General features: G+C 42.9%; 1 protein-coding gene across 1 annotated transcript in view; it reads left to right on the top strand.

The window, feature by feature from the left end:
• Positions 1 to 1,775: 1,775 nt before the first annotated feature.
• LOC127420188 (zinc finger protein OZF-like) overlaps positions 1,776 to 17,693 on the top strand; it is a 40,174-nt gene continuing 24,256 nt past the window's right edge. The window contains exons 1-2 of the mRNA XM_051662242.1: positions 1,776 to 1,830; positions 2,257 to 2,548. Coding sequence (XP_051518202.1) covers positions 2,257 to 2,548 — 292 coding nt within the window. The 5' untranslated portion in view covers positions 1,776 to 1,830. The remainder of the gene's footprint in view (positions 1,831 to 2,256; positions 2,549 to 17,693) is intronic.

Here is a 17,693-nt window from a genome sequence, read left to right as displayed (position 1 = left end):
GGGGACTACAGACAAAGAGAGGGAAAGGTTGAAAGTGTCTGTAAAAACACCAGCCAGTTGGTTCGCGCATGCTCTGATGACGCAGCCCGGAATGCCGTCTGGACCGGCGGCTTTGCGGATATTCACCCATCGGAAGGATCGGGTTACATCCGCTACAGAGATGGAGAGTGAACTAACCTCTGTAGCTTCGGCTGTGAGAGCTCTCTCCGTGAGGGCGGTGTTATTTCCCTCAAAATGAGCATAAAAAGTATTTAGCTCATCCGGGAGAGAGGCAGCGGTGTTCACGGCGGAGTTTTTATTCCCTTTAAAGTCCATGATGATATTAATTCCCTGTCACATGCTTCTAGAGTTGGTGGTGTTAAACTGTCCTTCAATCTTGTTCCTGTAATGACATTTTGCTGTTCTGATTTTTCGGAGGGCATAACTGGCTTGTTTATGCTCCTCCGCATTCCCGGAATTAAAAGCGGAGGTCCACGCATCAAGTGCCGCGCGAACATCGCTATTAATCCAAGGTTTCTGGTTTGGGTAGATCCGTATTGTTCTGGTCGGAACGACGTCCTCTACGCACTTTCTAATGAAACACGTTACGCTATCAGCATAAAGCTTGATGTCGTCATCAGAGGCGGACCGGAACATCTCCCAGTCTGCGTGATCAAAACAGTCTTGTAGCATAGAGTCTGATCGGTCCAACCAGCACATCCTCCCTCATGTGGTACCGTTCCTGCAGGCTCATCCTGACATAACCCTCCAGCATGACAATGCCACCAGCCATACTGCTCGTTCTGTGCGTGATTTCCTCTAAGACAAGAATGTCAGTGTTCTGCCATTCCAACGCCTTGGTGGAAGAGTGGGGTAACATCTCACAGCAAGAACTGGCAAATCTGGTGCAGTCCATGAGGAGGAGATGCACTGCAGTACTTAATGCAGCTGGTGGCCACACCAGATACTGACTGTTACTTTTTATTTTGACCCCCCCCCCCCCCCCCCCCATTATTCCATTTCTGTTAGTCACATGTCTGTGAAACTTGTTCAGTTTATGTTTTAGTTGTTGAATCTTTTTATGTTCATACAAATATTTACACATGTTAAGTTTGCTGAAAATAAAAGCAGTTGAAAGTGAGAGGACATTTCTTTTTGCTGAGTTTAGTATCTGTCTAACACTATTTGTGCAAATAGCATCTGCCTGATTATTAATATTATTAAGTAATTCTGTTGTCTACTTTAAATCTCATATAGCATCCCGTGTTTCTAGGATCCAGTAATATTTTGACATGTTAAGGCACATTTACTTTAAATATTAGATTCCATTATTATGACATTAATAGCAATTTATGAACTAAAAAGTTTTTGTATTTTTTTTGTTTTAAATAGCTGCTGTTTAAAGAAGTTTCTCTTTTAGAACTGAAAAGTTGCTTTCAGGTGGACTAGAACCCAGGGCCTCTAATTAGATAGCGCATGATCACCTAGTCCATCTCTTAACAACAGAGCTGATTAATGAACTTCTCCAGTGATCAACAATATCTCATGACCAAAAGTAGCAGCCGTAGAGTTAAATGTATCAAATTTATTATGTAAGATATTTATTTTAGAGCTTGAATTGGTCATTAAGAATGACTATTAATCAAAACAGACCATTTAAAATAATATTTTACGAGCGCTCCTCGTTGCTGTGCGACTTCAAATTAATGCCGTGAAAGAATCTCGCGAGATTGCCGAAAGAGGGATACCTTCTAGACACGACCTTTTACACTCCAGTCCACTAGGTGGCGGTAAAGCATCAAGAGCTGGTTTGCAAACCGCCAATGAATCTCAGAAGAAGGACTCCGTTCGGTACGTGTTTACATCATTTATGTTTATTTGTGTATTTTTTGTGCATGTTGTTTTTGTCTCTTTGGCTTTTTAATGATCATAAACGGAGCTTATCGCCGTATGTGGCGGTTTTGTGTTCAGTTTCAAAAGAAACAAGCGGAAATCTGAGAATATCATGTTTAATTCCTGATTTATGAGCTCGTTAAATCCATTGGATTGTACATGATTTTAATGAAGACGATTATGCTGAATAAAGCTTGTTCTGGGCTAATATCTGATAATATTCTTGCTGTCATGAAAATGAAACTAAACACAAATCACATTTATATTTATACCATCTCAGTTATTATGTTTAACAGAGCTGTTCTTGTATATAATTCTATAATACATTATTTTTTAAGTTTGATGAATGTCAGTACATTATAATCATGATGTTTTTGTGTTCAGATGTTCATCATGAGAGAGCAGGTGGATGTGATCTACGCTGGAGAACAGCAGATGCTGCAGACACCAGTGAAGATTAAAGTGAAACAGGAGGAGATAAAAAGAGAAATCACAGCAGAGAAAAAACAGAGAGATGAAGATGATGATGATCAAACCTCCACAGAGTCTCTGACTTCTGTCTGTAACACTGGAGAACAGCAGATGCTGGAGATACCAGTGAAGATTGAAGTGAAGCTGGAGGAGATAAAAAGAGAAATCACAGCAGAGGAAGATGATGATAATTTTATTCCTTCCGGTATGTTTCTTTCTTTAATGTTGTTTTACGTTTTCAAGACAATCGACTGTCATGTTAGGATCTGTTACAGATGATTTTTTATCACTCAGAAGTCGCATTAAATAGTTTTTATTGTTTTAGAATTACCCAAATATTACGTAACTGGACGATTCTGGGGAAGTTTGGAGGGCAGATGTAAAGACGACGTTAAAATTTGGTAATTTAATGTTTTTTTGGGGGGGGGGATTTTTCCCCTTTTTCCTCCCAATTTGGAATGCCCAATTCCCAATGCGCTATAAGTCCTTGTGGTCGCATAGTGATTACATAGTGCCACAGAGACATAGCGCGTGTGGAGGCTTCACGCCATCCACCGCGGCAACCACGCTCAATTCACCATGCGCCCCGCCGAGACCACGAGGAGGTTACCCCGTGTGACTCTACCCTCCCTAGCAACCGGGCCAATTTGGTTGCTTAGGAGACCTGGCTGGAGTCACTCAGCACACCCTGGGATTCGAACTAACGAACTAGCGAACTCCAGGGGTGGTAGCCAGCGTATTTTACCACTGAGCTACCCAGGCCCCCGGTAATTTAATGTTAATGAAATTACGGGCCTGTGACGTCAGGAAATTACCAAAAAGGACGAACAAGTTACATAACTGGTACGTCGTGTGTTAGTGCAGAAAATGCAAATTCTGTGAACATGTACTCACCCTCATGCTGTTCTAAACTTTCTGTGTGTTGCCCACATTCAGTCTAAGGGGCCGTTTACACGACAACATTTTCAACTAAAAACGGAAAACTTTTTATGCGTTTTGGCTGTTCGTTTACACGACAACGGCAATGATGCTGTTATCGTCTCTGTGTAAACATACAAAAACGTAAATTTGTGAAAATGATGACGTCATGCGCACGCATATTACGTGTTCATTCTATAGGCATGCGTACGAGTATTTCAAAACAACTTGCGAGACATTCAAAACTACAATGGCGGACTACAGGACTGTGTTTGTGCTGCTCAAGATTTTGAGTTTATTGATGCTTCTCCAGCAAAGTAATTGTAGCAATAAAGCAACCTCATCGTCCATCCAGACTTATGTGTGTGCTTATGTGCGCAGGCGCGTAGTGTTTCTTTACAAAGTGACATCGCCAACTACTGGCCTGGCATGCATAATACAGCGTTTTTAGTCATTTTCGAGGATCCGTGTGAACGGGGATCATTTTGACAATGTTGTCATCTGTACGTGAAACTTTTCAAAAAAGCAAAAAGAAAAACTTTTCTTACAAAAATAATTTTTAAACTGTCTCCAAATGCACAATCAATTTAAATTAATTAGTGCTCACGTATTTCATTTTCTTTCTCTCTCCTCAAAAGTTCCCTGTAACTTGTAACTGTCTTGTCGACTGACATAATGGCAAATATTAATAAAACTTCTATTATATACCATATGCAGATATGTTTTTTAAACGGATGTAATTACTCAAACATAATGCATGTTACATGAACCTCACAAAACTTGAGCCAGTGTTTTTCCTGTGTAGCGTTCATATATCTTTCTCTGAAGCACGTATTTTATCAGCTTGGATCAAAACTCTATTTCTCTGACTCATGAATGTTGCATGACAATCAGTCCGTGTAGTTTAAGGTTTGTGGCAAAAAAGTGTCGGCTCAGCTTAATGAACATCACGTAATTTGCGGATATTAATGTAATTGAAAATCCAGTATATAGGATTAGGATTAAAAAAAAAACACCAGATACAATATAGTTTTACATTTTATGTAATGACTAATTTAGTTGGCTAACTTTATGTTTGTGCTTTCTGTCACACTCACAAACACAGCAAATGGATTTAAGCGCTTATATGCAAAATTACGATGCTTAATTCTTGCATTTGTTTGCTTAAGCGAAACAGTAGGCCTTCAGTGTGTTTAATAGGCTACTAATAATATGTTTTATGGTGTACAAGTTGCTTTTGGCATTCAGGAAATTATACTGCAGAAGAAAATAGGCAGTACTGGAAAAAACACCTGTAGAGCCGAGGAGGGCGGGGCCGGGCTGGAATGACGCACGCCCGGTCCCCAATCAGCCTGATGGGGCGCGCGAGGGATAAAGGCGGCCGGGGACGACAGTTCGAGAGAGAGAGAGAATTACAGGCAGCTGTACTGTTTGTGTTTATGGTTAAATTGTCAAGCCGGTTCTCGCCTCCTCCTTTGCACTGAACCCCCTTACACTGGTGCCGAAACCCAGGAGGGAGGAGGGATTCCCGTCGCAGAGTCCTTGACACTGCCATCCACCCAGGGGAGCGCCGCTGCCATCCGACGGGGGACGGAGTAGCCCGACCACCCGGACGCGGGGAACGGCCGCCGTCCGTGAGGCGAGTGGGGACTGGACTCCCCGACCGCCTGGAGCGAGGGAGCCGCTGCCAGGGGCGGAGGAGTGTCCCCACGGGACGCCAGGAACGCGGAGGGGCGTTCTGTTCGCCGGGGGTCGGAGGTCTGACTCCGGTCCGCCCAGGGAGGAGCGGCTGCCATCCGCCTGAGAGGGTGGAGGAGTGATCGAGGACCACGCGACGGCGCATCAGAAAACCGGTGAGTTTCTCTTTCTCTCTCTCCTCTCTCTCTCTGTCGCTCCGTGTTGGCCTTTCCCTCGCCTGTTTTGTTATTGTTGTTGTTTTTCCCCTCCTGTCTCCTCCCAGGTCGAGGAAGGCGGGGATGACCCGCCGGCAGTCGGGGCGCAAGGCACGCCCCCCGGAGAGGAAGGGGGGATGTATGTCATGCCGGGGGCTCCCCGGCCTGAGGCAACACCGGGAGGAGTGTAGAGACGAGGAGGGCAGGGCCGGGCTGGAATGACGCACGCCCGGTCCCCAATCAGCCTGATGGGGCACGCGAGGGATAAAGGCGGCCTGGGACGACAGTTCGAGAGAGAGAGAATTACAGGCAGCTGTACTGTACGTGTTTATGGTGGAGTGTTTTTGGTTAAATTGTTCATTAAATTATTATTTAAGTTGTCAAGGCGGTTCTCGCCTCCTCCTTTCCACTGACCCCCTTACAACACCAAAAAATAAACTGCAAAAGAGGTTTCAGGATTTATTGTTTAGAACCAACTTTACAATATTTTTGGATGCTAACATTTAGATTTTTAGATGATCGCAGCTATTATGATCATCTCAACTATCATAACTGTTTTTTTTTTATTTTTTTTTATTTTTTTTATATGATTCTCTAACCAACATATAGATTGCTTGTTAAAATGTAGAAGTTTAGTGCTTCGTTACGGGAACTGTCGGGTCCAAAGGTGCTGAAACACTGGCCTATACACCAAACAGCCACAACATTAAAACCACTTGCCTAATATTGTGTATGTCCCCCTCGTGCCGCCAAAACAGCCCGTCAGGGCATGGACTCAACAAGACCTCTGTAGGTGTCCTGTAGTATCTGGCACCAAGACGTTAGCAGCAGATACTTTAAGTCCTGTAAGTTGCAAGGTGAGGCCTCCATTGATCGGACTTGTTAGTCCAGCACATCCCATAGATGCTCAACTGGATTGAGATCTGGGGAATTTGGAGACCAAATCAACACCTTGAACTCTTTGTCATGTTCCTCAGACCATTCCTGAACAATTTTTACAGTGTGGCAGGGCGCATTATCCTGTTGAAAGAGGCCACTGACATCAGGGAATACCGTTGCCATGAAGGGGTGTATGTGGTCTGCAACAATCTTTAGATAGGTGGTACGTGTCAAAGTAACATCCAAATGAATGCCAGGACCCAAGGTTTCCCAGCAGAACATTGCCCAGAGCATCACACTGCCTCCTCTGGCCTGCCTTCTTCCCATGGTGCATCCTGCTGTCATCTCTTCCACAGGTAAACGATGCACACGCACCTGGCCGTCCACATGATTTAAAAGAAAACATGATTCATCAGACCAGACCACCTTCTTCTATTGCTCCATGGTCCAGTTCTGACGCTCATGTGTCCAATGTAGGTGCTTTCGGTGATTATTATTATTATTATTTCAGGTCAGCATGGGCACTTTGACCGGTCTGCGGCTACGCAGCCCCATACACAGCAAGCTGTGATGCACTGTGTGTTCTGACACCTTTCTATCATGGCCAGCATTACGTTTTTCAGGTATTTGTGCTACAGTAGCTCTTCTGTGGGATCAGACCAAACGGGCTAGCCTTCACTCCCCACGACCCTGTCGCCAATTCACCGGTTGTCCTTCTTTGGACCACTTTTGGTAGGTACTAACCTCTGCATACCAGGAACACCCCACAAGACCTGCCATTTTGGAAATGCTCTGACCCAGTCGTCTAGCCATCACAATTTGGTCCTTGTCAAAGTCGCTCAGATCTTTACACTTGCCCATTTTTCTCGCTTCCAACACATAAAATTCAAGAATTGACTGTTCACTTGCTGCCTAATATATCCTATCCCTTGACAGGTGCCATTTTAACAACATAATCGATGTTATTCACTTCACCTGACAGTGGTTTTAATGTTGTGGCTGATCAGTGTATGTACAGAAGTTCGTCTTCTCCGCATGGAAATAATGCAGAAATACTGACAAAAATGAAAATTGCATGTAACCTTGTTGAGGCGGCGAAAGTTATTAACTGTCACTGAAATAACGATGGCTTTGGCAAGACAGGGTTTCAGATGTATCGACTTCATAGTGATTTATTAATATTTCTACTAATTTACATTGATGCATTTGGCAGACACTTTTATCCAAAGTTACTTACAGTGCACTTATTACAGGGACAGTCCCCCCGGAGCAACCTGGAGTTAAGTGCCTTGCCCAAGGACACAGTGGTGGTGGCTGTGGGGATCCATTGATTACCAGTTATGTGCTTTAGCCCACTATGCCACCACCACTCACTACTAATGCATGTCATGTAAAGGATATCGATCATAAGGGACCCTCGTGTAGCCTAAAGTTTTATTTCTTTGGATTAAAATGATAGATATCAGTTTTGAACTACTCGTAGACATATCTGAATAATAATCTTCTGGTTAGAGGACAAGGCACTGTGTGCCTGTAGCTTACTGCCATTATGCAACGTGCAATTTGTGACTACCATGTAAACAGACTATAGGCTACTGAACCAGCCACTGGAGGAAGGAAGAAGAGGAGGTTGCAGAGAGAGAGAGAGAGGGGATTTCTCACTGCACACTCTCACTCTAATCTCCTTTGTGAATCAAAAAATTTTTTTAATATGGCCAAAATAATGTTAAAGCCTACTTTATTATGCGTCATGAAATTGTGATCTTTCATTCACGGATTCTGCGTATTTATTTAATTGCGATTTATAGTGTACAATGGCTTTGCAATGGTCAAAATGTTAATACAGTTTATTAAATATCCCTTTATCTTTGATGAACTGAAAGATGCGAGAAAGATACATTTAAGTTGTGACCGCAGTACAGATAGTTTGCGGTTAGCTATTCTGGGATTTCGTCTGCCTTTTTGAAGATGCATGTATGTAGTTGCACCTTCAAAATCTGACCACAGGGGGGCGAAGAAAGTCTCATTGCAAACTGGAATATGGTATTTTTCATGCGTCCAGACAAAAACATAGGCCCAGCTTCAAAGGTTAAGCACTGAGACTAGGCTGAAATTGACCAGTCTAATTTGTGATTTGTTTTTTGTTTTTTCACACAAGTTTTTATCCACCAGATGCTTAAACACTGGAAATCAAAAATGCGGAATTAAAACAGGATTTTTTTCACCTTCCAGACCATTCCTGATAAACGATTCCAAAATCCATGCAACATCATGCATTTCAGGCATAATTTGATTTGTGTAAAGTTTCACAAATGCATTTTGGTACATCTTATAGCTCTATCCCTATTGCAGTGTGAAAAAGACACATTTCTATAGGTTCAAGCGTAGAAAACGTAATTCATAGGCCCAGCTTCAAAAGTTAAGCACTGAGACAGATAAAACTAGGCTAAATTGATCGGTCCAATTTGTCAGTTATCATCCACCAGAAGCTTACAACACTGGTAATCAGAAATGTGAAATTAAAACCCTTTCATAGGAACTTCTGTGCTGTGTGATGTGTTAGTGGTCACGTGGTCTGAAGCCCTTATGCAATCATGCCAATTCATTGGCTGATGGTGCTTAAGTGATGCCCATAAGGAGCTAAGTCATGGGCTCCTTATAGGCGCTCGCTTCTGCGCCATTTCCTCAGATTTTCTGTTCTTCAGTGCACCGTGTTCGTTACTAGTGACTCAGAGCGAGTATTGTTTTTGTCCCTTTTGAGTGGCAGCACGTAAGGACGCTGTTGAAAAAGTGTACATTTCAGAGCAATTTCAAAATGTGGCTTTCCGCATTGCAAAGGACCGAGGAGGACAATGGCGCTTCATTGAGGCTCGCAATTTCTTGCCACGAGGTACTATTCCCACATGTTCCAGTTCAACGGCCTCCAAATATGAAGCTTCGAGAGCCGGAGCCGTTTGGGATTTCGGCTCTGTGTCTAAGAAGATAGAGTGCGGACGGACACCGGAATCCTCCTTGTGTTTGTCGCCCTCCCCCTGAGCGAAAGCGTCTCTAATAACCAGACAGTATAGCAGTCTCACTGTAGGATTGTTCTCTTAGGAAAGTCGACGTCCGGAGAACATTGACATTCAAAGAAAAACAATGAAGGCTTGAATCCGAGCACTGACATCCCCTGCCAGCCCTTGACACAGGTGCATGCAGAACAATACCAAAACACTTTTCTTTAAAGTATAACAAAATTTATTAATGCAGTAATATCAATTAATAATCAATACAATGCAGTCAATAAACTTCTGACTTCCAACTACAAACTAAACAGTAACATGATTAGATATGGTAACAAATAAGCCTATAATTCCATGAGAGGAAGGAATGTGTGTGTGTAAGGAGCGAAGTGCACAAAATGGCAGACATTTCAGGCCACAGAATGTGGCCGCGAACGTGGATGGAGAGACTGGTTAATGGCGTCTGCCCATTTAAAGCGTGTCCCTGCTGGTACGATAACGTGGGGACAAAGCTGGACTCTATCGCCAAGTTATCTGCTCGCCAAATTTGTGTGCGGGTATGTTTGAGAGGGGATGTGTGTGTGTGTGCATGCGCGTGGTTAGTACGAAAGAGAGAGAGAACAGAGTGACGGCACCGAAGCCGGTTATACTGATCGTGGGAGAGAAGGCAACCATTAGTTTATCACTCAGAGACACGGTGAACGGCTCATAATCCATCTGCCGCGGTCGATGGTTCTTTAATGGATAAACTCAGTGTGCCGATCTCACCTGCGATGGCGGAACTGCACAAGCAGCCAACATGGTTGAACGACAATACAGCAAATCTCATTCGTGGTAACAGTGAGTTACAGTGATACCTTGAGTATTATTAGCAACAATGAGTGGACTCGGCAGTCCGTAAACTGTACAAGCAATAGCCTTGATACACAAGAATAATACACTATAATAATCTATCTCTGCCCAGACGTAAACCTCTTACTTGAGTTGTTTGAGCACGCGGGTAGAATGTGTGTTTGTCCATCGTTTGACTCCGACTCGGTTCCGCGAAGTTCGGGTGATGACGGGTTTCCTCGCTCTTTTGTCGGGCGGTATGGTGACTGAATCTCGGCGGGCTGGTGGAGAAATCAGCAAAGTCGACTTGGTTCAAGAGGGAAGAGAAATCTTCTTTCTTCACTTCTGCAGGCAAATGGGTTAGACGTGGATTGCTCAGTGGTCTCCTTTGGATCCTTTAACATACTCGGTGGAACATGGAGAAATCTCGGCTCATCCAGCGAGATGAGATTGTATGGCCAAAGTTTAGGTACGTACGATACTTCCTTGGGCAGCAAGGCTACACCTGGGAGCAACAGGGCTGCAACTAGATGTGGTGAATACTGTAGCCGGAAGCAAAACGGCAAAGGAATTTCTGGGTTTTATACTCTCGATTACATCATGGTTGAGGGACACGTTCTGTCGTGCATTTCATCCAGTAGGAGTTGAGAGTTCAATCCTTCAGAATTTCACACATAGGTGTAAAGTGAGCAAGGCTTCATGGGATCTGTAGTCTGTTTTTGGACTCCCTTTGTTTGATATTGGCACTGTTGTTGTGGCTGTGAGGCTTTTAGTGTTCCTACAGGCCGCAGTCAGGCTTTATGACTGTGTGTAGGCCTGCCGTTGTCTCTTATTTGAGTACAAGAGGCCCAACACTCGTCGTACATGCTCTGAGGTCAAGCTCGGTGGCCATTTTCAGATGAATAATGTGTGCGAGAGCCACACGCTTTGTGAGCCACCGGCATTAAGAAACGCTGTATAAGAGGATTTGTTGTTGGATGGTAAGAAAACAAATTAGGCCACTTTGTTCCTAATGTGTTTTTCTGTGTCGTTCCGGGAGAATGCACATGAATAAGGCAGTGGAGGCACGGCCTCGGCCTCTCTCTCTCCCTTCCCCGTTCGCAGCACTGCATGCGGTAGAGGGGATCTTGCATGGACTGTGAACCCTGGCCACAGAACAAGAGAATAAGAGTAAATATAATAAGAGAATAAGAGAAAAATTCCCCAACTGAGTGATTGCGAACTAACGCGTGGAGTGCTTCATCAGTAAAATGTTTCTCAAAAGATTCTATCAGGAAAAGGCAAGATATTTGAACTGTTTGTTTTTTTAGTTTCATGGATTAAGCGAGAGAAGAGACGCTCACTGCTGTCTCTGCTCAGTTTTTTGGTAGTGACATTGATTTAGCTACAACAGCTACAGCCACAGTAGTAGAGGCGCAAAGGCTCCCCTTTGCTGTGTGGCTGTTTGCAGGGCAGCCGTCAAAAGTAAGGCAAGAATCATGACAGAATAATGCATTCATTTCTCTGTCTGCCCGTCTAGCAGCTCGACAGCAGTTATGAAATGTATTGAATTGGGTCATTCAAACAATAAAGCATAGTTATGTCATTCAGTTCAGGTGGGCACCGCCAATGTTCATGTGGGTTATTCCAACAGAGGTTTCTGTTCATGAAGCCCCATTCTTGATTGGGAGATTCACTCTCTCTTGAAAAAAGGGGTAATAGAAGAGAGAGAGAATGCGGTTTTTACAGCTGTTATTTCCTAGTCCCCCCAAAAAAGACGGCGGCCTGCATCCAGTTCTGGATTTGAGATGTTTGAATTTCACTCTAATGAAATGCAGATTCAGAATGTTGACGCATAAGCAAATAATGTCACAAGTTTAGCCGGGGGACTGGTTTGTGATAATAGATCTGAAGGATGCTTATTTCTATATTCAGACTGTGTCAAAGCACAGACGTTTAGTCAGATTTGCTTTTGGGGGAAAAGCGTACCAGTTTTGCATCCTTCGGGCTATGGCACCACACATGAAATGCATGGATGCAGCTTTGACACCCTTGAGGCTTCAGGGCATCCGCATTTTGAATTATCTCGACCATTGGTTGGTGTTAGCTCACTCAGAGAGTCTGGCTGCCCAACATTGAGATGTCTTTCTCAGCCGGGCAATCTAAGGCTGTGAGTGAACCTTGACAGGCATCCTGTTGTCGGGTGTTCCGTTGGGATAGGTGTGTTGCCGCAAAGTGATAACAACAGACACCTCTGTGTGTTGGGGCACTATCTATGAAGGTCATCCAGTTTATGGAGTGTGGATGGGCCAGCGGCTGGATTGGCACATAAACTATCTGGAGAGGTTGGCAGTGCTGTTGGCATTTAGATTTTTCCTTCCGGAGATTCGGGACAGTCATGTCCTCATCCGGTCGGACAACAGGACGGTGGTGTCCTACATCAGCCTTCAAGAAGGGGTGCATTCTCGTGCCATGCTGAGGCTGGAAAATTTCATTTTCCTGTGGGTACAGAACAATGTACTGTCTCTATGAGCCGTGCGTGTTCCGGGCCGGTTGAATTTGGGGGCGTATCTCCTGTTCAGACAGGTTCTGATACCCGGAGAATAAACATTACATCCTCAGATTGTGGAACAAATCTGGAGGAGGTTTGGCAGAGTGGAAGTTGACCTGTTCGCATTGAGCAAGACGTTGACAGGCTGGATGGCTCCCCGGCCTGAGTTGTGCGATGGTGGTATGTGGTGATGTGGGCGTGGCCGAGCGACATCTTTGGAGACTGAGGACGAGAGATGAAGAGCAGGAAGGATTGACACCTGTTGGAAATTATCTCTGACAGCTGTTTTGTGTTACAGTGAAAGCTGGAGAGAGATAAAGGAGCAGCCAGAGCGGCAGTAGATGAGAGAGAGACCTGAGTCCTACAACGGTGCGGACTGCAGCGTGACTTTATTTTATGAAGAAACGATGTTGAGCTGAAAAGAAGCTAATGAGATTGTGTGTGTGTGTGTGTGTGTGTGTGTGAAAGCATCACCGAATAAAATAACCTGAAAGTGTGTAAGCTTGTTCCCGCTTCCTCATTTCCCCTGAACCTGATGTGCAATGTCACAATTGACCTTCAGAGTCTAGTTTGGATCTCTCTCTGTGGATCATGCCCTTTGTTGTGAGTTGTGCATAGAGTTCAGTGGACAGAGGCCTGTTCTGTTCCCTGGGTGCCCGGTGAAGTGTATCCTTATAATTATCAAGAGTATGTGTAACCCTCTTGATAAAAAGTTGGATAAATGTGTTGTATTGTGTGTTCTTTTCATTTTAATAACATTAACCTTCCCAGTCATAGATAAATGTAATGAAGCCCATCTACCCACATCGCTCGAAAACCTTAATAAAAAGGGTCAAAATTAACTAAATCCCACAAATTAGCTGGGAATAAAATGCCCAAATACTTAATGCCCTGTTTGGGCCACTGGAAGGCGCCTGGCTGAAAAGTACGCTTTCAGAGCCAAAGCTTCGGATTTAGACCAATTCACTCTGTATCCTGAGAACTTAGAAAACTAATGAATAATTCTGTGGAGGCAAGGCATAGATCTAGTAGGGTCGGAGACAAATAATAAAATATCTGCATAAAACAAAAGCTTATGCACCATACCTCCTGCCACCTCCCCTGGAAAATCATTCTCCTTTCTTATCGTGGCTGCTAATGGTTCCAGGGCAAGACAGAACAATAAAGGGGAAAGAGGGCAACCCTGACGGCTGTCCCTATCCAGAGTAAAATAATCAGAAATTAATCCATTCGTTTGAACCGCCGCTACCGGATGTCTATAAAGTAACTTAATCCATCCGATAAAAGTATTCCCGAACCCGTATATTTCCAAAATCTTAAAAAGATAATCCCATTCTACTATATCAAACGCCTTTTTGGCGTCAAGTGAGATGGCAGCAACCGGAGTCTGATCATTCACCACTGCCCACATGACATTAATGAAACACCTAATGTTATCAGAAGAGTTACGGCCCCGAATAAACCCCACCTGATATATATGTATAAGAGATGTCATAACTTAATCGGTTAGCCAAAATTTGACAGTATTTTAACATCTAGCTGGATCAGGGAAATTGGATGGTAACTCTGACACTTGCTTGGATCTTTGTACTTTTTAAGAATCAAACTGATCCAGGCTTGTGTCATGGTTGGCTGAAGCTTTCCATTCTTCAATGATTCCATATGAACTTCTAGCAAAAGTGGAGCCAGTTCTGTAGCATAAGATCTAAAAAATTCAGAGGCAAAGCCATCTGGCCCCAGAGCCTTGCCTGTAGGCAAGGCCTTAATTAACTCGCCAAGCTCCTCCAAGGTTATCTCGGAAACAAGATACATTTTTAAGAAGTTCTAATGGTTCCATAAAGTTTTTAACATCTTCATAAGTAGACGAAGACACGGAACTATAGAGATCAAGATAGAATTCTTTAAAAGCATTAATAATTTATATTTAATGGTAAATATTTCACCACCAGCAAATTTCACTGATGGAATGGTAGAAAAGGCTCTCTCTGTTTTATATATATCTAGCCAAAAGCTTCCCTGCTTTGTCCCCCGACTCAAAGTATGACTGTCTTACCCGGAATAGCCAAAACTCCACCTTCCACGTCAAAATAGTATTATATCTGTATTTCAATCGGGTCAATTCCCTGAGGCCATTAGATGACATTCGGTGCTTCAACTCTGCCACTGCACTTTTAATATTCACTTCCAATTCCACAAGTTCTTTTGCTTTGGATTTTTTGATGAATGAGGCATATTGTATGATCCAGCCCCTAAGAACCGCTTTAAGTGCCTCCCTATAGACATTGATTTCAGCCTTTAGCATCTGTTAAAGCGCCAACTATATGATTTCTTTTTCTCCATATGTGGCAACACCTCTAAACACACCAGGGCATGATCTGAGACTAAAATGTTTCCAATTGAGCAATCAACAACAGATGAAATGAGGGACTTAGATATATATATAAAAAAAATCTATTCTAGAGTAAATCTTATGTACTGATGAAAAAAAATGATAGTCCCTACCAGATGGGTTTAGAAGTCTCCAAATATCTATAAGACCAAGATTTTTACACATCCTGTGAAGTGTCAGTGTTGCTCTACGGGGCTTGCATACTTTTGTTTCACTATGATCAAGGATTGAGTCCATCAAAAGTCTTCTCCCAATATTAAATCATGTGGGGTGCCAGCGGCTTGCAACATCCCTTCAAGATCTATAAAAAAAGCCCTGATCATCAACATTAGGTGCATAAATATTAGCCAAAATAAGACTTTGTCCCTGAATTTCAGCTAAAACAATAATGACTCTTCCTAATTTATCTTTATTCTAAGACATTTTAATTGTAGGTGTTTACTTATCAGTGTAATGATTCCCCTGCTCTTACTCGAGCCAGCACTATAAAAAAAAAATGCCCACCCTATATCTTTCCAAATTTTTCATCTTCCTGCGGAGAAAGGTGCATTTCTTGAAGAAACACTATATCATTTTTCTTACACTTAAGAGAAATAACCTTCCTTCTTTTTATGGGGTTCCCCAACCCATTCACATTCCACATGGAGAGAGACAGTCCACTCATGTTAACATTTGACATACAGTTGTGCTCAAGTTTGCATACCCTTTGTAGGGCTTTACTGGTTGTTTAGATCAGTGTTACTATCAGAAATAATTAATAATTATTTCTGTAGTTATTAATTAATATTTAAATTAATTAATTGGATCTAACTCATTAAAACCTCATATGGGGCTCCAGTAAATGTAGTGTGCTACGTTTAGGAGCAAGTTTGGTTATTAGCAATAATTTATAATTATCAAAGATAATTACTAATTATTAAAATCAATAGAACATTGATGAGAATCAATGTTAGCTTTTTTAATCCTTTAAATTCAACAATTATCAAAGCTAATCGTTAATTGTTAACATCGATGAAACATTAATTAAAATTAACACTAGCTTATTGATCATTCAAATTCAACAATCATCAAAGATAATTATCAATTATCAAAAATCAATAGAATATTAATAAGGATTAACATTGACGGGGCACCACCCTGGAATCAGGGACTAGTAACCAAATATTAAAACAGTCTCAATATTAGATTGTTTTCTTAGGAAAATCGACATCCGAAGAATATCGATTTTCGGGAAAAAAAACAATGAATGAAGGTTTGAATCCGAGCACTGACATCCCGTCAGCATGACACAGGTGTATGCAAAACAAACCAAAACACTTCTCTTTGTAATATAAACAAAGTTTATTTATGCAGTAATATGAATTAATACAATGCAGTCAATGAACTTCCGACTTACAACTACAAACTAAACAGTGATATGATTAGATATGGATATAAAATAATCCTATAACACATAAGGTGTGTGTGTGACAGTGTGTGTGTTTGTGTGTGTGATTAGTAAGAGAGAGAGAGAGAGATGAGACGATTAAGTGACAGCCCTAAAGCTGATTTCGCGATAGCGGGAGAGGAAGCAGCTGTGTTCATCACTCAGAGACGCGGTTTTACAAGCGGGGCTCGTAAAAGTCCTGCGTTATTTAACTCTTTAATGGATGAACTCAGTTTCTGTTTCACCCGCGATGGCGAAATTGCACAATCCAATTTGGTTGGACCACAATACATCAAAACAAATTTGTGATAATTAATACCCTGAGTATTAATAATGAGCGGACATGGTCCATAAACTGTACAAGCAAAAATCTTGAAACACAAGAATAACACGCTATAATATTCTATCTCTGCCCAGACGTAAACCTCTTACTTGTATTGCATGGGGACACAGGTAGAATGTGTTTTCCTCCGTCCTTTAACTTTGACCCGGTTCCTTGAGGCTCGTGTGATGACGGGAGGCCGTTTCCTCACTCTGTCGGCGGGCGGTACGGCTGTTGATTCTCGGCGGGCTGGCGGAGAACTCAGAAATGTCGACTTGATTGAAGATGGAAGAGAAATCTTTAATCTCTTCACTTCTGTTGGCAAACGGATGAAGATGCGAATTGCTCAGCGGTCTCCTTCGGATCCGTTAGAGTGTTCGGTTGAACACAGTAATCTCAACTCGTCCAGCGAGATGGAGATTGTATGGCTACAGTTTCAAGTTCGGACATTACTTCGTTGTGCCACGAGGTTGCACCGGAGAGCAGCAAAAGCTACGTCTTTATTCGGTGAACAAAGTCGCTGGAAGCTACCCATTCGTCTTGGCAAAATGCCTCCAGGTCATGCAAAGTTTTGCATGAACTGCTCGTTTGAGATCTCCCCAAAGTGGCTCGATCAGGAGACTGTGATGGCCACTCCAGAACCTTCACCTTTTTCTGCTGTAACAACTGGAGGGTCAACTTGGCCTTGTGCTTAGGGTCATTGTCGTACTGGAAAGTCCAAGTGCGTCCCATGTGCAGCTTTCACGCAGAAGAATGCAAATTTTCTGATAACATGCTGCATTCATCTTGCCATCAATTTTCACAAGATTCCCCGTGCCTTTAGAGCTCACACACCCCCAAAACATCAGTGAGCCACCATCATGTTTCACAGTGGGGATGGTATTCTTTTCACTGTAAGACTTGTTGACCCATCTCCAAACATAGCGCTTATGGTTGTGACCATAAAGCTCTATTTTGGTCTCGTCACTCCAAATTACAGTGTGCCAGAAGCTGTGAGGCGTGTCAAGGTGTTGTCCGGCATATTGTAACCGGGCTTTTTTGTGGCATTGGTGCAGTAAAGGCTTCTTTCTGTCAACTCGACCATGCAGCTCATATTTGTTCAAGTATTGTCGTATTGTGCTCCTTGAAACAACCACACCGTCTTTTTCCAGAGCAGCCTGT

This window comes from Myxocyprinus asiaticus, chromosome 29, assembly GCF_019703515.2.
Source record: "Myxocyprinus asiaticus isolate MX2 ecotype Aquarium Trade chromosome 29, UBuf_Myxa_2, whole genome shotgun sequence".
NCBI lineage: Eukaryota > Metazoa > Chordata > Actinopteri > Cypriniformes > Catostomidae > Myxocyprinus > Myxocyprinus asiaticus.
Note: the sequence above shows the minus strand (reverse complement) of the source record. Positions and strands in the feature narration are given on the sequence as shown.